Source organism: Danio rerio, chromosome 16 (genome assembly GCF_049306965.1).
Source record: "Danio rerio strain Tuebingen ecotype United States chromosome 16, GRCz12tu, whole genome shotgun sequence".
Lineage (NCBI taxonomy): Eukaryota > Metazoa > Chordata > Actinopteri > Cypriniformes > Danionidae > Danio > Danio rerio.
This window is the reverse complement of record NC_133191.1, coordinates 55,591,954-55,617,517: the sequence shown is the minus strand read 5'-3', so window position 1 is coordinate 55,617,517 and position 25,564 is coordinate 55,591,954. Positions and strand designations below refer to the sequence as shown.

General features: G+C 38.3%; 1 protein-coding gene across 5 annotated transcripts in view; it reads left to right on the top strand.

Annotated features, from left to right (window-relative positions):
- The window catches only part of ago3a (argonaute RISC catalytic component 3a), a 71,625-nt gene extending 56,718 nt beyond the window's left edge, over nucleotides 1-14,907 (top strand). For 2 of the 5 annotated variants that reach the window (XM_068213996.2, XM_068213994.2), the window contains exons 11-19: nucleotides 685-845; nucleotides 2,905-3,089; nucleotides 6,446-6,605; nucleotides 8,098-8,188; nucleotides 8,417-8,611; nucleotides 8,690-8,824; nucleotides 10,282-10,383; nucleotides 12,066-12,265; nucleotides 12,586-14,907. In XM_068213996.2, the coding sequence (XP_068070097.1) occupies nucleotides 685-845; nucleotides 2,905-3,089; nucleotides 6,446-6,605; nucleotides 8,098-8,188; nucleotides 8,417-8,611; nucleotides 8,690-8,824; nucleotides 10,282-10,383; nucleotides 12,066-12,265; nucleotides 12,586-12,694 (1,338 nt within the window). In that variant the 3' untranslated portion in view covers nucleotides 12,695-14,907. 5 annotated transcript variants of the gene reach the window in all.
- The last annotated feature ends 10,657 nt before the right edge of the window (nucleotides 14,908-25,564 follow it).

The following is a 25,564-nucleotide window of genomic DNA, read 5'->3' as shown; positions in this document are numbered from 1 at the left end:
GTGTTTACCTCATGGTTAAAGTTGTTGCACGTCCGCCGTTTCCTGCCTCAAAATGAGCGAGTTTGAGCCACTTGTACATTTTAGGAAGCGTTCAGAAAAAACAAAACACCAGCGAAGAAACTCTACACAGAGGAACATTAACCCCTCACTGCCAACTAGCGTTTCGGAAGTGTTAATTCAGACCAACAGAGACAGCGCGCTGAAGTATAAATGCACAGCTACGCGCGTTGCATGCGCCGTGGGTCACGCCAATCACTTGACGCAGAAGTATAAACCAGGCTTCAGGCTGTTGATATGGCCATCCACTCTGCAGATCTTTCGCACGCCCCCATACTGAATGTAACCCCAAACCATGATTTTTCTTTCACCAAACTTGACTGATTTCTATGAGAATCTTAGGGCCATGCAGGTTCCAGTAGGTCTTCTGCAGTATTTGTGATGATTGGGATGCAGTTCAGCAGATGATTCAACAGAAAAATCGACCTTCTGCCACTTTAACAAATGATCCACGAGAAGTCAAGTTATTATTTGTTGCTCTTACAACTGGGATTGACGACAAGACTTATGTCGGGTAGTGTACAGTAGTGATGTGTCTGGGCTCATTGATGTGTTCCAGTCACATGCAGTATTGAGTATGTGTATGTGTGTGCGCGGTGTGTTTTTGCTCACGCTCGTGCTGTGCAGCAGATCAACCGTGAGCTGTCGTTTCAGAACCGCACTGTCGCCACACCGAGTCACGGCGTTTGGGACATGAGAGGAAAGCAGTTTCACACCGGCGTGGAGATCAAGATGTGGGCCATCGCCTGCTTCGCCACACAGAGGCAGTGCAGAGAGGAGATCCTCAAGTAAGACACTGAGAAATGCTTACAAGTGCTCGTCTTTTCATCATCAGGCTCCTCAATTTGAAGACTGAACTTTCTAGAGAATTTACTGGAGCACAAATGAAAATTAAAAAATTTATATAATAACATGGCCATAATTATCTATCAGTGTTTCTTAATTAAACGTGCTAAAGAAGATAAGAGCATTACTTTTGTAATTAATAACATATCTTTCCATCTCTGATGTGGCTGCATGATTTAGCGGGAAAAGAAATTGCTCTTTGTATTTGCGGAAAAATGTAGATTTTTAAAAATACATAATGTTTATATGCGCGTGTGTGTGTGTGTGTGTGTGTGTGTATATATATATATATAAGTTTCTACTTAAGCATTATATATGTAAAGGTAGGGTGATTAGGATGATGAATAGTAATAATAACAAAAATATATCTATAGTCGCTATTATTATCTATATTACAGTAATAATGAGGAGGATTATTAGATTTTATTTCTAATAATAAAATTTTATGTGAAACTACTATATATATATATATATATATATATATATATATATATATATATATATATATATATATATATATATATATATATATATATATATATATATATATATATATATATATATATATATATATATATATATATATATTTGGTTTGTAGGGCTGCAATATATACTTACCGGCCACTTTATTAGGTACACCTGTCCAGCTGCTAGTTAATGCAAATTTCTTATCCAATCACATGGCAGCAACTAAATGCATTTAGGCATGTAGACATGGTCAAAATGATCTACTGCTGTTCAAACTGAGCATCAGAAGATGATTTAAGTGACTTTGAACGTAGCATGGTTGTTGGTACCAGACAGGCTGGTCTGAGTATTTCAGAAACTGCTAATCTACTGGGATTTTCACGCACAACCATCACTAGGGTTTACAGAGAATGGTCTGAAAGAGAAAATATCTCTTATAATAATAATTGCTACAATTTCATCACCATCGTTCTTATAATTAATAATAATTATTATATAATATTTATAATAATAATAATTGCTACAATTTCATCATCATTGATCTTAATAATAATAATAATAACAATAATAATTGTACAATTTCATCATCATTGTTCATAATAATAATTGCTACAATTTTATCATAATTGTTCTTTGTTCTTAATAATAATAATAATAATTATAATAATAATAATTGCTACAATTTCATCATCATAGTTCTTAATAATAATAATAATAATAATAATAATAATAATAATAATTGCTACAATTTTATCATAATAGTTCTTAATAATAATAATAATAACAATAATAATAATTGCTACAATTTCATCATCATTGTTCTTATTAATAATAATAATAATAATAATAATTGCTACAATTTCATCATCATTGTTCTTAATAATAATAATTATAATAATAATGCTACAATTTCATCATCATTGTTCTTAATAATAATAATAATAATAATTATAATAATAATAATTGCTACAATTTCATAATCATTGTTCTTAATAATAATAATAATAATTGCTACAATTTCGTCATCATTGTTCTTAATAATAATAATTATAATAATAATAATAATAATAATAATAATAATAATTGCTACAATTTCATCATCATTGTTCTTAATAATAATAATAATTGCTACAATTTCATCATCGTTCTTAAAAATAATAATTATATAATAATAATTGTAATATTGTGAACCTAATATTACAAATTTAATTATAGTAACAAGTTTTTGCTACTACTACGACTACTACAACTGAATAGAAAATTTAATTTTAGTAATTTTAATAAAAATTTTACAATAATGCTGAAATATTGATGTAATATTTCACTGTAAGAAATAGTAGAACATTGTATTTAGTTTTTTACTTTGTCTTTTTCAGTTTTTTATTTAAAAACTACAGAAGATGAATGCTGCAGTGCTTAACATGCATATATTTACTGAAACGCACTGCAAAATTTGCCAATTTATACTAATATTTGGTTTAAATTGATTCATGCAGTATGATGAATCAATCTAAATGATGCTTGTCCTCGCAGGGGTTTTACCGACCAGCTGCGCAAAATCTCGAAGGATGCTGGGATGCCGATTCAGGGTCAGCCGTGTTTCTGTAAGTACGCTCAGGGGGCCGACAGCGTGGAGCCCATGTTCAGACACCTGAAGAACACTTACTCTGGACTGCAGCTCATCATCGTCATCCTGCCTGGAAAAACCCCCGTCTACGGTAAGAGCCAGTCTCGCCTCCCTGGACTTAACCTTCTGCTGGAAATAGAAAAAGTTTTTGCTGCGATTACATGCACTAAGATATATACGGTTCTATCATGATATTGATCTAAGCTGTAAAATAAGATGCCTTTAATGGGTATAGTTAACTAAAATAATTCTAGTGTATTGATTTGTTTTCTATATATATGTTTGGCGTAAATAAAAATGTCAATTTAATTCCAAAAGGATGATAACGTATAATAGGTAAAACTTAACTTTAGTCTCATAAGTTAACATTAGTTAATGCATTAAAATCAACACTGAGAATTAAAAAAAATTTATTTAACGCAAATAAAAAAACAATGTAGGGATGGTATACAGTTTGACCCAAAGAATGACCAGTCTATCAGATGAACAAGAGCCGGAGTCAGAGATTTAAATAAATAAATGAAGTTTGCTGAAGATAGTTTCAGTTTTGTCAGCAGAAGCTAGCTTCAACACTCGCAATGAGTTCCTAGGCCGCTCTGACTTACAGTACAACAATGCAGCAATTATACGTACATATATTTACATATACTTACATAATTACACAAGTCCAGAAAAGGTGGGATCCAGGTAAACGGTTCTCATTGGTTACAGCAAAAATAGACAATTTTGAATGCGTGCGTCAATGAAGTATTGTATCTAGCTCCAGATATGGATGGCCTCAATGTGTGCCTCAAGAAAGAATTGTATCTAACTCCAGATATGGGTAGCGACATGGTTCCTGGGGGTTAGGTCGACCCTAAGTTATTAGGAGCTTACATTTACATTCACATTTAGTCATTTAGCAAACGCTTTTATCCAAAGCGACTTAACAATGAGGACAAGTAAGCAATTTACACAGCTATAAGAGCAACAATGAATAAGTGCTGTAGGCAAGTTTCAGGTATGCAAAGAAAGTGTAAGAAGCAAAACAGTAGTCATTTTTTTTTTTAATTAATGTAGTTAGTAGAGGGGTCAGAGAGAGAATTGCAGATTAGGAAGGGAAGTGGAGACTAAGTAGTTGAGTTTTAAGTCGTTTTTTGAAGACAGTGAGTGACTCTGCCGTTCTGATGCAGTTAGGGAGTTCATTCCACCAACTGGGCAGATTGAATGCGAGAGTTCGGGAAAGTGATTTCTTCCCTCTTTGGGATGGAACCATGAGGCGACGTTCATTCACAAAACGCAAGTGTCTGGAGGGCACATAGATCTGCAGAAAAGGAGGAGCAAGGCCAGAAGTCGCTTTGTAAGCAAACATCAGAGCTTTGAATTTGATGCGAGCAGCAACTGGCAGCCAGTGCAAACGGATGAGCAGCGGAGTGACATGTGCTCTTTTAGGTTCATTAAAGACCACTCGTGCTGCTGCGTTCTGAAGCATCTGGAGAGGTTTGATCTTCAGATCAGAGAGCTGATCTCTGTAAAGTCAAATCACGGATTTGGACGTCAAATCAATCAATGCATGGAGGAATTAGGCAGAACTAACGAAACTGAAAGTGTTTGGCGGAAGCAATTGGCTGACGGAGCTTGCCGAGGAGGTATGGAACTTACCGAGGAGACACTAGAAGTGCCGAGGAGATACGGGAAGTGCCGAGTGAATGCGGAAAGAAGAAAAAAAACTCGCATGGCAAGTGCATGCATGCAGACGCGCTGTGAAAGCTGAAGAACGCGATCGCTGCATTAATAAACTTTCACGATTGCATGCATAAAGTTTTAAGCTGCAGTAAGGAAGGGAAGGCACATCAGCACTTGGTCATTTCAGGGACACTGATGGTACGAGAAATGACTGTTTCTAATTACAAGGACTGCCACATGCATTGCCTTATTCATAATATATGTGCAATATAAAAGACAGCTGCTATTTTGTTGCACTGTAGTTCATTATTTTGTGCATTATAGTACTTTGTGCACAATATTAAGTTAATCATACTGTTCATTTATGTAAATAGTTTATGTAAAGTGAAATGCTTGCATTAATATTAAGAAGTATTACTTAAATATGCAAATTAATAATGCTGAGACAAAGTTTGTGAAGGAACTGTCTTTATTTACATTACATTGTGTTTAAGTCAGTATTGCGAATAATGTATATTTTATATATTTTGTTCCTTTTCTAAGGTTATCAACCTATTGCTATCGCTGCTACTGGTATCGCTACTATTGCTATCGCTACTACTGTTCAAGCGCTACAGTATTGTATTATTGGGCAAATGGAAAGTTAAAATACAAAAGCTGAAAAAAACTTGAAGTTGTTCCCTGTGTCCCCTGTTATTGGCTGAAGCTCTTTCGAGTTAGAAGCAGATGCTGGTGTGTGAAACCCATAAGAACTCGACAATCTCCGACCTGTGAAAAGCTAAACCAGGGACACAATAGACGCAAGCGACCATCTGTGTTGAAAACTCAAGTTTGTGTCCTGTACGTTCAGCCGTGTTATCAAACTGGTTCAAGACCAGAGTCTATCTCCATACAAAAGGAAATACTTTAATAAGAATTACAATCAAAACAGATCAATCAAACAGCTAAATTACTGTAGACAATATCAGGAGAACTAGAACAGGTGTTTTTCTTCTCCGTTGCATCGGTACTCCGTTCAGAGGGAGAGAGAGATCTCCATGACCTATGACCTGGTTTTTGTGTGTCTCCTGAAAACAAAGTTAAAATAGACAGGCAAAAAAAAAAAGCAAGTACTCTGAAAATTCTTACATTAAGCAGTGTTTACTTATTCATTAGTTAAAACACTTCAAAGTTAAATACTCATTTAAATAATCAAATTACCATATTTAATAAAGATAATGAGAAACAAGACATGCGACAAGGATATACGTTGATCCATAATGAGACCGATTGGAAGGCAGAAATCCGAATCCTTCAACAACTAAGTTTTATTATTGTATTGAGCTATTTAACTTTTTTTCTTTGGATTTTAATGAAGTATTACGAAGTAACTATGATATTAACATTTTAACAAACTTTACTTAATAAACAAAAATCCTATAAATAATCACATGTATTTAGGCCAAAATAAAGGGTTAGTTTACCCCAAATAAACAAATCTGTCATTATCTCCTCACATTTTGCTTTTCAAGCCTTTCTTCTGTCATGTAAATATTTTAATGTTAAAAAAATCCTGTCAAGTTGTCTTTAAGATCATTAAGATGAACGACCACTAATATAATAATCTTAATATTCTTTAAAAAAACAATGCAAAAGCCTCAATAATAAATAATTATCCACAGTGTTTTGAAGTGCCCATGATATCATTATGCATGCTCATTATCATGATATATTGAGTTCTTTAATATCAGCATCTGTCGGGTCTTCACACTGATAATAAATGTGTGTGTTTGCTCTGTGCAGCGGAAGTGAAGCGTGTTGGAGACACTCTTCTAGGAATGGCCACTCAGTGTGTGCAGGTGAAGAACGTGGTAAAAACCTCCCCGCAGACGCTCTCCAACCTCTGCCTGAAAATCAACGTCAAACTCGGCGGCATCAACAACATCCTCGTGCCGCATCAACGGTTTGTATTGGTTTTTCTGGCCTGTTTTTGATGGATAAAGTCAGTTTTACATTTCATTCAGTCATGACTTCACTTACTGATGAGACCAAACTGATTTGGAAAGACAAAAGACAGTGAAATACAGTGTTATGGTTTGTTTCCAGTGGTGCTAAAAACTCATTTATTCTTCCGTGTCTGCTGTGTTAGCGATAATACTTTCAAAACAGTAGTAGGCAGTGGAGTTTTTGTATTTTCTGTTCCTACACCATTGTTTTGAGTTCATCATTTATATGCATGTGATGCTATTGTAGAAGTAGCTTAAACCCACTCATTTAGGGAAAAAATATAATGGAACTGGTGAATGTCTAACAATTTTAACCAGTTAAACTCTGCTGCTATTTTGGGATTTCCGCCTGGATTTTGCCTACCCAAATTCAAAAGCTTCCCAAATCCACATGCAGAGGTGTAAATGCAAAAATTTCGTATCATTTTAAAGAAAACCCTTTGAATTTTCATAAAACACTATTGAAAGTGTTTAAAATAACTGCATATGTTGTCTGTGTTATAATAAACACCTAAAAAAGAGGCGCCTTTTGTATTTCTTTTATAAACTCAAATTTGAAAGTATCTTTTAGGTTCTGTGTGGTCTAGCGTGCTGTAATTAATATTGGTGGTTCCTGCACATGTCTGTAATCATAGGAAAAAAGAAAAATGTCTCCACCATAATCTATGCAAAAGTTATTGCATTCCAACTAATGAGAGGTGCTGTACAAGCCACAGGGATCGATCATTGTTTTCATATTTCACTATTCTTTTGTTTGATCAAACATAATTCGCTGTGTTTGGACCACATCAGACATATAAAAGGATTACTTATGCACATCACCTCAAAAACTGAGGAGAAATGGCCCTGAAATGCACAGCATAGGGTAAGAGATGACAGCTGTCTGAGCTATCTGGGGCTGCTTATTGATCATAAATGTATTGTTTTCACTTCTGCCCATGGAAACACCACGATTCATTAGGCAACAGTTTGATATGTGAATATAATTCAGTAACAGGAGTGCTAGAAGCACATAAGCACCGGCAAGAGCTTTCACTTGAGCTATAACTTGTACATGTGTCATATGAAAAATATGAAAATGAACTAATGTAAAATACCCAGCTCGGGTATTCAAAATACTGTGTATTTAAGTGTAAATATCTTTTATACAGTAGAGTAAAAACCAAAGTGATGAATATGTGCATAAAATATAGATTCTACACTTTCAAACGACACCACTTAAGGGGGTCTGGTGCAATGCTAGCCCTTTAAATCTTAAAGTGAAAGTCGATGATGTCACAGACCCGGTACCGGGTCTGCGGAGTTTAATCAATCACGTACATTTATGTTTACTCGTCTATATATACATCACATAGCTACAGTGATGGTACTTTATGGTGTCTTTAGACGGTGTTAAACGTGCACTGCTGAACTCTTCACTAATGTAGTGTGTTTTGTGTTGTTTCTCAGGCCATCAGTTTTCCAGCAGCCAGTCATCTTTCTGGGGGCGGACGTTACACATCCCCCTGCAGGAGATGGGAAGAAACCGTCCATCGCAGCGGTCAGTATAGGCCTAGGTCATAACACTCACTGGCCATTTTATTAGGTACACCTGTTTAGAAGCTTATTAATGCCAATCTCTAATTAGCAAAAAGCATGACGGCAGTTCAATACATGTAGGCATGGAAATAGGCCTGTTCACACCTGACCGCTTCATACTTTGGTCTGATCGGATTGCTCTCTGATTTCTGCAAACAGTTCAATCATTAAATGTGCTTTTCTTCTATAGGTGGTGGGCAGTATGGACGCTCATCCCAGCAGGTATTGTGCCACTGTGCGCGTCCAGAGACCCCGTCAGGAGGTCATTCAGGATTTGTCCTCAATGGTGCGAGAGTTACTCATCCAGTTCTACAAATCCACTCGCTACAAGCCCACCAGAATCATCTTCTACAGGGACGGTGTTTCTGAGGGCCAGTTCAGACAGGTCTGTGTTCATCCGTCCTGCTCTATCATGACTTCAATGATGTCCGGTTCATTTATAAGTGATGTTTGTCTCTCTCAGGTGTTGTATTATGAGCTGCTGGCCATTCGAGAGGCCTGTATCAGTCTGGAGAAGGAGTACCAGCCCGGCATCACGTATATAGTGGTGCAGAAACGCCACCACACACGCCTCTTCTGTGCCGACCGCAACGAGAGGGTGAGCATTCGTTTCGATTTTTAGCTTTCGTTTTTAGTTTCAGTATTAAATTAATTTAGGCTTTGCCAAAATGACAAAAGCACATACAATTACCACTGTCTATCAGAATAAGGGTTGGGCGAATAATTTTGACTAATTTGGCATCGTACGATGTCTAATGTGAAATACCGCGTTGTCATAGGTGGTGGTAAATTAATTATTTCTGAATAATTAATTAATTCATAATGAATGAAAGAATGTTGCCTACCGTTTCAACTACCTGACCCACATGGTCTTTGTTTTATCCCTAACCAAATTATAAATAAATAAAGATAAGTTACACACAAATTACCACCTGTCAATTAGGGGTGTCAAAATTAATTGTTTCTTCGGTGCACCGCGATGCAGACGCGGACAATTCGGTATCGGTTCAGTAATAATCATAACCGGTTATTATGTACTGACGTCATTTATCAACTATGCGCTCTGTCGCGAGAGAGGTGAGCGCGAGTATTTACAACACTCAGCCAACTAAGGGCCAGTCCGTGGCATAGGCACCATAGGCAAATGCTAAGGGCGCTGTACATCCAGGAGGGCGCCAGAAAGGTGCGTGGTTCAGTTGGTTTTGTTTTTGATATTCTTAACACACATTCAGTTACAGACGGCAATAACTCAAAAACCTCTTACCCTAAAAAAGATCTAAAGTGTGTTTCCAACAAAAAGACAAAGCTGGTTATGTTTCACAGCCGTCTTTCTTTTTTTTTTCGCTCCACACTATGAGCACTGCTCCGTTTAAGCCCTCTGGATAGCTCGCGCTGAGAGGAGCTCTCAGCAAGGGACCGTCGGCAAAGTGCTTATTTTTTTCGGGTTTTTTCTTTAGTAATAACTAGACTAAATTGGGAAAGCTAAATTGTCCGTAGTGTATATGCGTGAATGAGTGTGGGTGTTTCTCAGTGATGGGTTGCAGCTAGAAGGGCATCTGCTGCGTAAAACATGTGCTTGATAAGTTGGCGGTTCTTTCCACTGTGGTGACCCCTGATTAAATAAAGGGACTAAGCCGAAAAGAAAATGAATGAATTTCAGGCCTTAAAGTCTTAAATTCACTTAATTATTTTTGGTTGTAGGTCTTAAATCGTTTTAAACGGGTATTAATTTTCCTTTGTCCTGGTAAAGCAAACGCAATCGGTACGGCCTAGCTGAGATTTATGGTCATACAGAAGGTTTATTAAAAACTCTAGAATAACCATCTTCTTGCTTAAAGAGGAGCCTATAAGACAACGCTAAAGGCTTTATGACTGTTTTTGCAAATGGCTGTTTATTTATCTTTTTTTATATATATATATTTATTATCTGTTCTTTGTCCTGTCTCTGTAATTCTGTTGCTCTGTAGAAGCTCTGTCATGAAAACAAATTCCTCGTGTGTGTGCGAACATACCTGGCAATAAAGCGCATTCTGATTCTGATTCTTGTGTGTACAGGTGGGTCGCAGTGGAAACATTCCTGCTGGTACGACGGTGGATACAGATATCACACACCCTTATGAGTTTGACTTTTACCTCTGCAGTCATGCTGGAATACAGGTACAGATCAACACCAGCTCACATGCATTTGAGTCTGCCCTCCAGTCTGGGTTAAATGGCTTCTCGTTTGCTCGATAAACGATTTTGCATGGAGATTTGGATTTAGAAGCACAAAGAACTGTTATGTAATCCCATATAAGCATGCATTTGGAGTTTAAAAGGGTGAATGCCACAGAATTACCGTTAAAATAAAACATTACAGGATATCTAGACACAGAGGCAAAATCAAAAAAGGTGCTCAAATGTCGTGAAAATGTCAAGAACAATAACAAAAAATGGAATATGTTGATATTTGTGTGTTTAATCTGTTATGTGGTTCTTAAATGAGTGTAAAAAAATACTTTAAATTTAAATGTTTTTTGCAAACAAGCTATTTCTTATTAATTAATAGGAATTTTGGTTGTACTGAGTGATATGATAGTCAATTAAAAAGCAAAATTATTTGTCTGCTCTCCAGTGCAAATATAAATAATAGTACATATACATATATAATTTTGTGGTAAAAAAAAAAGTTTGATTTATTTCTGTCATATATGCAATTATATAAGATATCAAGTTTTCTTTATAAAGAAAATAAATAAAGATATATCTGGCAATGTGAACTGAAAAATTAGCTTGTTTTCAGTTCGAATTCATTAAAAAAAAAGTTTAATTATAGTTTCAAACATTTAACTACATGTGTTTTGCAAAGTGTATCCAAAAGTTCACAGTATCTTGAATTATTTTTGTTATTATTTTTAAATACTTTTTTAAAAAACTATTTCACATTTTAAAAAACAAAGCCCAAACTCGCCCCACGCCAGCAAATAATAAGTAAACAAATAAAAAAAAATAAATACACATGAAAACGTACACCCACGACTGTACAGATACTTAAATATATACCTCCATGAATAATTTATACCTGCAAATATTTACAAGAGTCCACTCAAACATCTGCATGTATACAGTTGAAGTCAGAATTATTAGCCCCCTTTGAATTTTATTTTATTTTTTTTATGTTTCCCAAATTATGTTTAACAGAGCAAGGAAATCTTCACAGTATGTCTGATAATGTTTTTTCTTCTGAAGAAGGTCTTATTAGTTTTATTTCGGCTTGAATAAAAGCAGTTTTAAATTTTTTAAACACCATTTTAAGGTCAAAATTATTAGCCCCTTTAAGCTATATTTTTTCACGACTGTCTACAGAACAAACCATCATTATACAATGACTTGCCTAATTACCCGAACATGCCTAGTTAACCTAATTAACCTAGTTAAGCCTTTAAATGTCACTTTAAGCTGTGTAGGAGTGTCTTGAAAAATATCTAGTCAAATATTATTTACAGTCATGACAGAGAAAATAAATCAGTTATTAGAAATGAGTTACTAAAATCATTATGTTTAGAAATGTGTTGAAAAAATCTGCTCTCTGTTAAACAGAAATTGGGGAAAAAAAATAAACAAGCGGTCTAATAATTCAGGGGGGCTAATAATTATGACTTCAACTGTACATTACACATACAGCATATATACATTTAAAGTCAGAATTATTAGCCCCCCTTTGAATTTTCTTTTATTTAAACATTTCCCATATGATGTCTGATAATATCGGTATCGGGCACGGTATGTTTGATAATATTTTTTCATGCTTTCGGTCAAACGTGTTTTTGAGTTTGTCTCCTGTTGCTGGTCTGTCTCAGGGCACCAGCAGGCCCTCCCACTATCATGTCCTGTGGGACGACAACTGCTTCACTGCTGATGAGTTCCAGCTGCTCACCTACCAGCTGTGCCACACGTATGTGCGCTGCACCCGCTCCGTCTCCATCCCCGCGCCAGCCTACTACGCCCACCTGGTGGCCTTCCGCGCCCGATACCACTTGGTGGACAAAGAACACGACAGGTGGGCTTGCACTGATCTTAGAACAGCACTATTAATGGTGGTATACTGCAGGTGAACCGTATAATACATCATACCACAAGTGTTGTAGAAAAGATACTGTCATTGAAGTGTGATGAGTGAACGTGAGTGACCTTTTAAACTCCCCATACAATCACGGGCCTCAGAAAGACATGCACATGTTAATCCAAACATTGCATATTTTGGGATTTGTCAATTGCCAATAATCACATTGAGATATCGATGCTGAAAAGAGATATTGTGCAGCCCTAATGTTGAGTTGTGCTCTGGTTTCTCTAATGCAGCCTCTTTGTCGTTTTTAGTGCCGAGGGAAGCCATGTCTCCGGACAGAGCAACGGCCGGGACCCCCAAGCGCTGGCCAAAGCTGTGCAGATTCACCACGACACCCTGAGGACCATGTACTTTGCCTAAGCCAGCTCACGTTCATCTAGTCATGCACACAAACCCGACAACCACACACACACACACATGCTGACAAACACACACACCTCCCAGAATCCTGTGCGTCCTGAAGGGTCGATCTCTGTGGCGATTGAAGCACGGCCCACCCGACACTGTGCAGCAGGACGAGGAAGGCCTTTAAGGAAGCCGACCTGCTTTAAAACCACACATGGACCTCGGCGCTATTATGCAATATTAAACCAGCCAACTGAGGCCGTTCTGTCAGATCCCCCTCCAAAACCAAAAGGGAAGTCCGTCTGTATATCCCTCCCGCTCCTTTTCCTGTCTATAGACGTCACGTTTTAATCACTTCCCCCCCCCTGCCTGTCACGCCTTGTACCTCAACGTCTTTTCTAACAGCACTTTCCCCTCCCCCCGTTTCTCTCTTAATGTACCCCCACCCCCCCCCCCCCCCMCCCCCCCCCCCCCCCCCCCCCACCCCCCCAAAATGAGATTCGAATGGAAGAAAAGACTGAGTCCGGAAGTTTTGGGAAGTTTTAAGGCATCACATGCTCTTACTACTACTACTACTATGTACTTTTCTCCCCTTCTCGATTATTTTTGTAGCCAATGGTGACTTAACTACGTGTTGAAAGTGTCCGTTGTGAAGAACCAATCGTGCGTTAGAATTTTAAAGCAGAATTATTGTTAGAAAAAGTGCCATTGCCGAGCGTAAAGTCCTTTATGACGTACCCCCACAGTGGGGAAGAAAGCTGACCGTTAGCATATTTTACGCTCCGTAATATCTGTGAGCTTTAATTGTACCTATGACGCAAGTGATCACGTTTTGATATGCTTTTTCAAACGGCCGAAATTCCCTCCAATATTTATTGGTCTCGATCAAACGCAGCTCCTCTGTCGTGTTCACTTCCTTTCAGCACTTTTGTCTCGATTTAAACAAACAAATGCATAGTCCGTGTTGTGTGACAGATCATAGTTTAGTGCAATAATCCATTAAGCGGGATGAGAATACCTCCAGTGCAAAGACTCACGGTTTGCTCTTTGGGGAAGAGGGAGAGCAAGAGAATTTAAAAGGCAGCCGAATGCGTGATTGGTGGGTTTTTAGGATGGAGGTGTGAATTGTTGGCACTTTTATAGTTTATTTTTCGAACGTTGGACGATCGATGGCGTGTTAACAAGTGCCTGCTTGAAATGCTTGACGTTGAGCAGTTGAAAGTGTAGTTCAACCCGAAAGGCACCACATTCGACTGTACGGCCTTAATAAAATCTCGAGCCAGAGCGCTTTCAACTCTCGCTTTTAGTTTCGTTTCTCACTGCCCTGCCTGTTCAGAGGATTTCGCTGCTATTGTACTTGTTGGAGTCAGACTGGCGGGTCATGCTTCAGCACGAGGGACTGATCGGCAGCTTGTGTGTGTGTTTTATGTGGAGATGCTCTCAGCACCTGATGTGTGCTCGTTCACTGGAGGGCCACTAGGGGTCAGTATAGTGTTTTACTTGAAGAGTGCATCTCGGTGCAGTGAGCGTTGGGTGCCTTACCGTCTCTCTGTGCACCATCTGAAGCATGTCCAGCTGTTTAAAGGTGATAATCTGCACTAAATAATGCGTAATGCATGGTGCTATTAGGTGCGGCCCATGGCGGCATCAGCAATTGGTTATTTGCCGGAGACTTAATTTGTAAGATGGGAACATGGGATGCATAAATGGTGCTGGGTGCATGTATTTCTCACATTCTCGTCAGGACAGACATTTGGTCGTTTTTGTATGTTTGCATTTGATTTTATTATGTTGAAAGGTACAGCACTGTGGCCAGTCGGAGTATGATTATGGTTGAATGAAGTGCGGGATGTTTTAATGCATAATTAGGATTTTTTTAGCCTCTTTTAAATCCAAACTTTTGCAGCTCAACTCTCTACACAGCAAAACTGCAATTGGCTTGTAAATTGTGGGCTCCTTGTCTCAATCTAGACATATACAGTTGAAGATGGAATTATTAATATTAATTAGCCCTCCTGTTCGATTGTAATTCATTTTCAATTATTTCCCAAGTGCTTTTTAAACTGATTCCCCCCTCCCCCCCCCCATTATTATATTAAATTATTTTATTAAGAAATTTTATAAACTCTGCTGGGCGAGGCAGTGGCGCAGTAGGTAGTGCTGTCGCCTCACAGCAAGAAGGCCGCTGGTTCGAGCCTCGGCTCAGTTGGCGTTTCTGTGTGGAGTTTGCATGTTCTCCCTGCGTTCGCATGGGTTTCCTCCGGGTGCTCCGGTTTCCCCCACAGTCCAGACATGCGGTACAGGTGAATTGGGTAGGCTAAATTGTCCGTAGTGTATGAGTGTGTGTGTGTGTGAGTGGATGTTTCCCAGAAATGGGTTGCGGCTGGAAGGGCATCCGCTGCGTAAAAATTTGCTGGATAAGTTGGCGGTTCATTCCGCTGTGGCAACCCCGGATAAGATGAATGAATGAATGAAACTCTACTGAGGTCAATTTTATTAGATTTTTATTCATTTGGCTACAATTAAACCCAACCACTGTTGTCCAATGCTGATTAATCTAGTTTAGCCTCTAAATGTCACTTTAAGCTGAATACTATCTAGCAAATTAATGTTAATAATAATAATTCATTTTATTTGTAAATGGCGCCTTTCAAGACACCCAAGGTCACCTTACAATAAGCATCAACAGCCATGCTAAAACAAATCAAACATTACTAAAACAATCATTGACCAAACAGGTTAAAACACAATAGCGAATATAAAAGAACATAATAAAAACATGATAAAAATTGTTAAAGAAAAAAAAAAAAGATGGGTGCTGCGTAAAAAGATGGGTCTTTAGACAGGATTTAAAAGTGTGAAGACTATCACTGCTCCTTAGATCTTGGGGAAGCGAGTTCCATAGTCGAGAAGCCATAGAGCTAAAGGATCTGTTTGTGCTCAATTGAGTGCGAGGTGGTACCAGGGTGGAGTTGTTGGCTGATCTTAGGGTACGAGAAGGGATGTAATGCTCTGTCACCGATTCTGGCTAAAATGAGAATCTATATATATATATATATATATATATATACATAGATCTCGATTTTCTCCCAATTCTGTAGATGTAAAATAAAGGTTAATATGAGTAGACTTTTATTATTATCACTTCTCAAGCATGGTAAAACAACAATAATATTAGCCGTATGTGTAGGTCTACTCTTGGTTAAAATGCTCAATTTTGTATAGCCTTGGAACGGTGGACTGGTCATTAATGCACAGTAAAGTGACGACATCAGCTCATTTTGAAGTTGAATCATTAAGTTTGACACGTATGCTTGCAATCTGTCATTGACAACATATTATTAGACCATTTTTTCACTGGTAAAAGGAGGGCATTTGTCATTATCAGATTCCCTCTTGCATTATATTCAATGTTATATAGGCTAGAGTAGTTATACTGACACTGTGATATGTTTACTGTCAAACACAACACTCTGTGTTTGCTTTAACAGAAAAAAAAAAAACATATCAAATGCTCTGTTTACTAAAGTAGACTTCATTAGCTGGCGCGTGTGTCCTCTCTGTGGTTAAACACAGCTGACAGTCAGCTCACGTGTGATTCGAGGCCACGAGTACGTCATTAAGACAGAAATTACATTTTTGGTTGAATTATACCTTATACATACAGTATAGGGCTGCACGGTGACGCAGTGTGTAGCATGTTTGCGGCGTTCCTATGTGGAGTTTGCATGTCCTCTCCATGTTCGTGTGGGTTTCCCCCACAAGTACAAAGACATGCGGTATAGGTGAATTGGGTAGGCTAAATAGTCCGTAGTGTATGTGTGTGAATGTAAGAGTGTATGGGAGTTTCCCAGTGATGGGTTGCAGCTGGAAGGACATCCGCTGCATAAAACATATGCTGGATAAGTTGGCGATTCATTCTGCTGTGGCGACCTCAAATTAATAAAAGGACTAAACTGAATAGAAAATGATTGAATGAACATACAGTATGGGACCCTTTAAACACTATTTGGAGGTGTCCACATTGCTGAGCAATGTATGTAAAACGATGTAAAGACTTTGCTCGCCTTTACGCTTCCCTCCAGACCTTGAAAAGACAATTGGCTCAGTCGTAGAAATGCTGGATTAAGATCATGTGGTGGGTCGAATTGAGATCAGGATCTTTTTTTCCGATTAATCCTGCAGCCTTATTAAATTGGTTAAAACTGGGTTTGAAAAATGTTCTCTCCATTAAACAGCACTTGGGAAATAAAAAACTAAATATACTTCACAGGAGACAATAATATTGTCTTCAACTGCAAATCATGTATTTTGAATAATCCCTGATCAACATTTGTCAAAGTCAGCAAGCTTTTATATGAAGTGTTTAGTGCAGGGGTGCACAACTCGGTCCTGGAGGACCAGCGTCCTGCAGATTTTAGCTCCACCTTGCTTCAACACACCTGCACGGATGTTTCTAGAAAGCCTAGTAAGAGGTTGATTAGATGTGTCTGACTGCGGCTGGAACTAAACTTTGCAGGACATCGGCTCTCCAGGACCGAGTTTGGGCACCCCTGGTTTAGTTCATATAAAAGTGTGCATTAAAGGTACAGCATGCTTCACGCCCATCTAAAGTGGGTTGAATGATGCGTAAGCATCAAATCTGCAGCTGCTGAAATTGGGCCCTTCTATAGTCCACCTTCCCCAATGAAACCACTACTGGTGCTTCAGAGCCTTGGAAGTAAAACCGTGAGTGTGTGGCTGCCAAACTGCTATCAGTTTCACAAGCAATCTTGATGAGGTGTCATGCAATTTTATTTTTGTGTAGATCTAACTTTAAAAAAAAAAAAAATATATATATATGTATGTATTACTATATTACTAACACTTGCCTAATATTTTGGCAAGAAGTGTCTCTTTAAAGGGATAGTTCAGTTAGAAATAATAATTATAAATTGTTTACTTGCCCATATGTTGTTTCAAGCTTGCATGAGCTGCTCTTTTAATAGTTTTGTTTTTCTGTTAAATGTGGGGCTTGATAGTACAAATGAGCCCAATTTTGCTGACAAAGTCAATATCCATGTTTCCATCCGCCTATTTTGTGCACATTTTGGAATATTGCATAAAAAATGTATCGGAGAGTAGGTTAAACTTATTATTATTATTATCAAAAATGCACATAAACTACTATGAAAACACAATTACTGAATAAATTCTTGAATGTGCATCAAAAAAGTCAATCAATTTAGTTTGAACAGATCATGTGATGATGATAACGTGCATAATGGGATGCATTAATTGATAAAACAAACTTTTCCAGCACATTGTAAAACATTTGAAATGTAGTTTTGCTCTTTCTAAAGGCCCTCAGCCAAAGTCTGTCATTCAATTCTATTCATGTTTATTTCTATAGCACTTTTACAGTGTAGATTCAATGTGTGGGGTTTAATTTAACTGCTGAAAGTCCAAACACTAAAGAGCAAATCCATTGATGTGCAGCTCTACAAGTCTCAAACCAAGCAAGTCAGTGGCTAAAGTGGCAAGGAACACAACTTCACCTATTGACCCTTTGCTAAGCTCCGCCCTCCTTAGTTACTGTTGCTACATCTGTCAAGCTTTCGTGCCTGGCATGGCTTTTGCAATGTGTAAGCGCCGGTGTCAGACATTGCCAGGGATATAAGTCATTTTTGGCGAACAGGTGAGATATCCAAGAAAGCCAGACAAAAAAGCTGCAGTACGCATTACAGGTGAATATTCACAACATATTAGGCAACCGATTAGAGAATAATTCAATCTAAATTAAAGCTCATACGCTGACCATTCAACAGCTTAGCTCATGCACAGCAGGAGAGGAGACATTTACAAATAATCTAATAATAACTAATTAAACCGTGATTTCTCTATTTTTAAACAATAAGCCTGATAGACTAATTGTTGTGCAATAAAATATAGCGAAACTAACCGACGAGGAAACCCGCATGGACACAGCTTCTACATCATTCATTCATAGAGCAGCCAGATGGATTTGTATAGTATAGTAGCATCATTGACCATAACCATGTACAGTAAGTTATCTATTACTCTCAATATGTTTGTGTGCTCTTTATAAATGACTGAAAAACAGCTGCGGGTATAGTATATTGATTGCAGCTGCTCAGTTTGTGATCATATCTCAGTTTTGTCCTCTTGATTTGTAATTTCAAATGTTCGTAGCTTAAAACAGATGGAAATATGAAGTTCAGTAAAGTTAGCAGCAGATTCGTATTTGCCGGATCAATAACTCATGTCATTATGACCTATTCGCTATTAGTATGCCTAACGTTATTCATGGCAAGGCTTAAATGAAGCAGTGCTCATAATATCGAGCGAAAGAAAAAGACAGCTGTGAAACATAACCTGCTTTGTATTTTTGTAGGAAGCACAGTTTAGGTCTGTTTAGGGTAAGAGGTGTGTGAGTTATTGCTGTCGGTTACTGAATGTGTCAGGAATATCAAAACAAAACCACCTTAACTCCGCTTCTTTAGCGCCCCTCACACGGCTTGATCCACACTGGCATTTCTCCTCTTGGGTTTTAGGTTTTGAAAAGAGAAAAAATTCCACCATCCCATCCAAACTTTTAGGATACCGGGTGTTAGATTTGCACAATCCATAAGCACAAGACTGGCCTGTTTCCCTCGCTCAAGCTTGACAGAGCCCCTCTGCGTAGCTACGGTTGCTAAGCCACGATTGGTGGATGGCAGTTTTTGGGTGAGGCTTAGCGAAGAGTCAGTTGACGTAAATGAAGGATAAAAAAACCTTAAGAGAAACCAGGCTCAGTTGGGGATGCCCATTTCTCCTATCGCCAAACTTCATGTGCAGAGCTGTTGTTTAGGCGCCTGAGTCTTCACAGTGGTTTAGTATTATTATTGTATTTTTATTACCTCCAGAACTATCTTGAGCATCTGCCTGTGCTCCAAAAGAGCGTCTCACGCTTTCTTAAGCCACCGCATTGTGTTCACTATGATTCGTCATTGTCTTCTAAGACGCATCTCATCTAATATACAAGAAATAAGGCCCACATTGGCGTTTGCGAATTCAGTTTTTCTTTATATATTTTTAGATATTTGCCATCAGTTTATCAGCATGTGACGATTCCGCTATCTTTGACTTATTAAAAATTATTTATGCAATATTCCACTTGTGTACATAAGTCTAATTGGCATCTTTGGATGGAAACAGCTATTGTTATTGCAAAAAACTGCACAAGCATGGAATAACATACGGGTGAGAAACTGAATGCGATATTCATTTTTACCTGCACGATTCCTTTAAAGCTCCTACACGTATTGCCTCGGTATGTTTAACTGAAGACTGTCAATAGTGTGTGTGTGTTGTTGTTGTTGGAGTTTGTGCTAGCAGATGTTGTGAAGAAGGGCCATCGCTTTGTAGCACACTTGAGTTTATTGCCTGACTGAATGGCTTCCGTTAAAAACGAAGAAAAACGGCCAAGTCAGACAGGGTGTATTTTCCTCGATCCTCTCGTCTTGTCTTTGATCTTAACGCTTTTTTTGGGGAGGGTCTTCTTCTTTTAGGGTCTAAAACCGTAACACGAGTTCAAAGTTCATAGAAAGTGCCTTTCCTCATGATGGTGCTGAATAATCTGAGACTAAAGTGAGAAATCAAAGAGCATATTAGTCTTATTCTTACCTTGAAGAAGGTGTTGCACACGCAAACACACATGAACACATTTGTATCTCCACCGGGAGGCTGGTAACGGTGCCTCTTTGTATATTCAGATATTATATGATGATGAAATATGCCAAGTATATGAGCAGACGGTTGTATCATACTGTATTAAGAGTCCGGACCAATGCAAGGGAAGGGTTCATATGTGCTACCTTTAGATGAAGGGCAGAGCGGACACTCATTTGACACACAGCCTGACCCTGGACAGAAAAGCCTAGCACAGCACTTTATAGACTGCCACCCAAACAAGGAGCAAAGTCACAGCGCTTTGCTCTCCTTTCTGTACTTTATTTCACCCCAATAAGCCCCTGTTTTCATCGACTCCAGCAAAAGTCGCTTTCTAGCACTTGAAATCTTTGCTGAGGGGAACTTGAGCGAGATTATTTGAGGTTTACAGTGGGCCAACAGGGACGTCTTATTTTAGATTTCACTTTACACCCCCTAACACTCAAATCTTTTTTGAAACGGGCTCGTTTTACAGCTCCCCTCAAGTTAAACAGAGTTTTACCATTTTTTATTTATGCTTTCAGCCAATATCTGGGTCTGGTGGGAACCACTTTTAGCTTAGCATAGTTCATTGAATCAGATTAAACCGTTAGCATCTCGCTAAACAATGAGCAAAGACTTTCAATAATTTTGCTTTTTAAAGTTTGACTTAGTGTACTAATACCATTGGTATAACTACTAAAAGTTGCAATTTTTAGTAGGAACTAGTACTAGGAACTACTCTTAATCTGGCATAATAATCTAGGAGTGTTGTGGCTGTATTATGCCTGCAATAGGTGCAATATTGGGCCTGAAAATTAACCCTATTACTACTAAACAGTTGCTATTTTTAATAGGAACTAGTACTAGGAACTATAATCTTATTCTGACGTAATAATCCATAAGTTGTGTCATTATTGTGGCTGCAATAGGCGTAATATTAGGCCTGAAAATAATACCTATTACTACTAAAGGGTTGCTATTTTTTTGTAGGAACTAGTATTAGGAACTATACTCGTATTCTAGAATAATTAAAAGAGTTTTGCGGCTGTATTGTTGCTGCAATAGCCGCAATATAAGGCCTGGAAATAATCCTTATTTCTACTAAAAAAATGCTATTTTTAGTAGGAACTAGTACTAGGAACTATACTCATATTCTGTTGTAATAATCAAGGAGTTTTATGGCTGCAATAGGTGCAATATTAGGCCTGAAAATAATCCCTATTATTACTAAAGGTTTGCTATTTTTTAGTAGGAACTAGTATTTGGAACTATACTCTTATTCTGGCGTAATAATCTAGGAATTTTGTGGCTGCAATAGGTGCAATATTAGGCCTGAAAAGAATCCATATTACCTATAAAAAAGTAGGGTTTTTTTTTTTTAGTAGTAACTAGTACTCTGAACTATACTCTAATTCTGGTGTAATAATCAAGGAGTTTTTGGCTGTATAATCACTGCAATAGGTGCAATATTAGGCCTGAAAATAATCTCTAGCAGCCAACACTACTCTGCACAACCAGTTGCAATCTGTGTAATGTCATCGTGAAACTCTTTGGTCATTTTTAAAGTAAGATGCTAACGGTCTAATCCGATTCAGTGGTTTATGCTAAGCTTTGCTAAAAGTTCTCCTGGATTAAAAAATGGCAAAGCTCAATTGTTCATTTCTATTTCCTGAAAATAGTCCCTAGCACTGCACCACCAGTTACAATGTGTGTAATGTCATTTGTGAAACTGTTGGTCATTTTTTTAAAGCAAGATGCTAACGGTCTAATCCGATTCAATGATTTATGCTAAGCTAAGCTAAAAGTTGTCCAGGATTTAAAAAAAAACAAAAAGGCAAATCTCATTTGTTAATTTCTAGGAGAGCTGTAAAATAACCTGTTTTCAAATACAAAAGCGGAGCGTTCCTTTAAAAGTGATTTTAGTTGACGTTGTAGTGGTTGTTCGCTCCCTCTCAGTGTGCAGTGGCCCTTGTGAGTCTACATGCATATACAGTATATGTGTTTGATGCTTTCGATTGGCCTGTATTTTGTCACATTGGGTGGCTGTTGGTCCAGGTGGAAATACCTCGATGAGAGATCGCAAAAACACTGCACCTCACTTACCTTGGTATGCTGCAAACGATAGTGGAAGAAACTGCAAACGGGTGAATCTCACGAATCCACGTGTCCTGCTCACAGTTCATGCTAGAAGGGGGAGAAGAAATGCTGTTTTGCATTGTTTTTATGAGAATTGAACACACTCCTCCCTAAATTCTCATCATTGTGTCATATGCCACACAGGTCCCTCTTTTTATTAAGTGTCCTTAACTACTATGTACTTGCATCACAAAATAAATACAACGTACTTACTGTGTTCATAATGTATTTGAGAACACTTGTGGTGCTTTTGAGTTTGGATAGAGGTTGGGTTATGAACAGGTTTGGTGGTATGGTTAGGTTTAAGGGTGGGTTAAGGTGTAACGGATGGTCAGCAGTGTATTTACAAATGTAATTACAAAAGTTATTAACAGATGTAATTACAAACATGTATTTAATCAAGCATAAGTACACAGTAAATACATGTATATACACCATAAGTACATTGTAACAAATTATTAATTCCTGTGTAAGTACATATTAGTTAAGGCCACTTAATATAAAGTGGGACTGCCACACATTTTTCCTCTTATAATACTCGTTGCAATGCAAAAAAGTAATAAAATTAATGCTGAAATGCGTTTATTTATTGCAGTAATGTTAGCAGCATTGCTTTTACTTTATGAGAATTTACTGTAATGAATTTTCGGACCGTATGTGCTTTGTCAAGTTCGAACTGTACGATTTTTAAAGTTGTCACCTCACGGATGTTTTCACACTGCATGACTATCTGGGCTAGCGTTCCGTCGCTGCTGTGTTTACACTGTAAGATGGATCAGTGACGGGGGATTTCACTCAGCATTACATTACAATTGGAAGAATCGCTGACAACTTTGTCTCGGACCGCAAACTACGTCACACAACCAAACACATGCAAGAAGTGACATGAAAGTAACCTGAGGTCACCTAGTAGATATTTTGTTATTCACTACATAACGAGAGAGAAGCCTTTAGTGGGGAAGAAAATGTGCTTATTTTGATCACCTGGGTTTTGAAGAGAATGTGAAAATTTCTCAAACTTTTTTTTTTTTTTTTTTCCCCGAGCTGGTTGTGGTGTTTAAATGACACGCCAAACAGACACTGGTGCTCCTGCCTAATTTACACTAGTTTTTCCTCAATTTCTAGGATTCAAATAGACCGATATGAAACCTTTAACTTCTCCCTAAACCTTCCACCGGCCTGCAGGTACCCATACTAGTGGATGCTGCTCTCTCATTGACTGTAGACAATCGCCGTTGTAGTTTTAAATCAGAGCACATTTCACACGGCATGATTTGGAATCGCAGACAGCTCCAGATATTTAGCATGCCAAATATCTTACGAGTGCCAGCGGCTCATCTGTGATTCTCTCAGATGGCATCTTTAATAGTTCATACCGTGTGATGGTCACTCAGGTGATTGAGCACCGATTTGCCTGTGATTTCAGGCATTTGTTTGCGATTTCTTAAAACCTGTCCGTGAGTTAAAATCATGGAGTCTGAACTCATCATTAATTGCTGCAAAAATTGCTTGTTAAAGTGGGCTTTTTATCAATATTTAGCAAATTCCGTTGCAAAGAGAGTGGTTTCAGTATTAAAAGTTGAGAATAATTTGACTTATGAATTAATTTAACTGTTCAATTATTAGTTTAATTAAATTTAAATTAAACACTGATTCAATTGTCAAGTAATAATTAGATTATGCAACAAAAATTTGCATTTAATTTCAATTCACCATTATATCTGCAGAGCTCTTTACAATGTAAAAAAAAAAAGTTCTGCCTCAGTTCAGTTTTCACAGTTGGCGACCAGTTTAGTTCATTAATATCGAAGAGTATGCCATAATATAATAGATTAGTTTCTCAAACCTCATTCATAATAGCAGCGGCTTTGTAGCTGCCCGTCGCTCTGGGTGGCGACCTGCTGCAAACGCTGGTCTGTGTAGATCTGTACAGCATGAATACAATCAGCCTCTGAGTGAGCTTAGAGAGGATCACGTGAGCTCTCCTGATGCTCCTATTGGCTGTTGCTCAAGAAAGTTGCTCTTCATTTGCATAAAGTTGAAGGACTCTTTACTTTGTAGCATCACTCGACATGCCCAGCTGGTCACCAACAGTCGCTGTCTCTCATGTAAACGGAGGTCGCCGGAAGTCGTTCGCTCACTGAAACGAGCAGTCGCTTGTTCACCCAGAGTTCAAACTGCTTCAGTTCAGTTGATGACCAGTTTAGTTCATTAATATCGAAGAGTATGCCATAAATTAATAGAATAGTTTCTCAAGCCTCATTCATAATAGCAGCGGCTTTGTAGCTGCTTGTCGCTCTGGGTGGCGACCTCCTGCAAATGCAGGTCTGTGTAGGTCTATACAGCATAAATACAACCGGCCGCTGAGCGAGCTGACAGAGGATCACGGGAACTCTACTGATGCTCCTATTGGCTGTCCCTCAAGAAATTGACTTCGCACTTTGCATAAAGTTAAAGGATTATTTACTTCGTGACGTTGCTCGACACGCCCAGCTGGTCACCAATTGTCGCTCGTGTAGACTGCGGTCGCCGGAAGTCCTCTCTCTCTAAATTGAGCAGTCGCTTGTCTCTTTGCCACTGTGAAGTTCAGACTGCTTCAGTTCAGTTGTCACAGTTGACGACCAGTTTGCTTAATATCGAAGAGTATGCTATAAAATAATCGAATAGTTTCTCATGCCTCATTCACAGTAGTTGCGACTTTGTTACTGCCTGGCGCTCTGGTTAACGCAGCTCTGTGTAGGTCTATACAGCATGAATACAACCAGCCTCTGAGCGAGCTGAGAGAGGATCAAGTGAGCTCTACTGATGCTCCGATTCGAAGTCGCTCTTCATTTGCATAAAGTTGGAGTGTTCTCAACTTTGTCGCTTCACTTGACATGCCCACCTGGTCTCCGACGGTCACTCATGTAGACAGAGGTTGCCGGATGTCGCTCGCTCTCCATTGAAATGAGCGGTCGATCGTGCTGCTGCGACTCGCTTATCGTGTGAATGAGGCTTCATGCAAAACCTAAATTCTTCTGTTTCCTTGTGACTTTGGGAAGGACACATGCTTTCGAG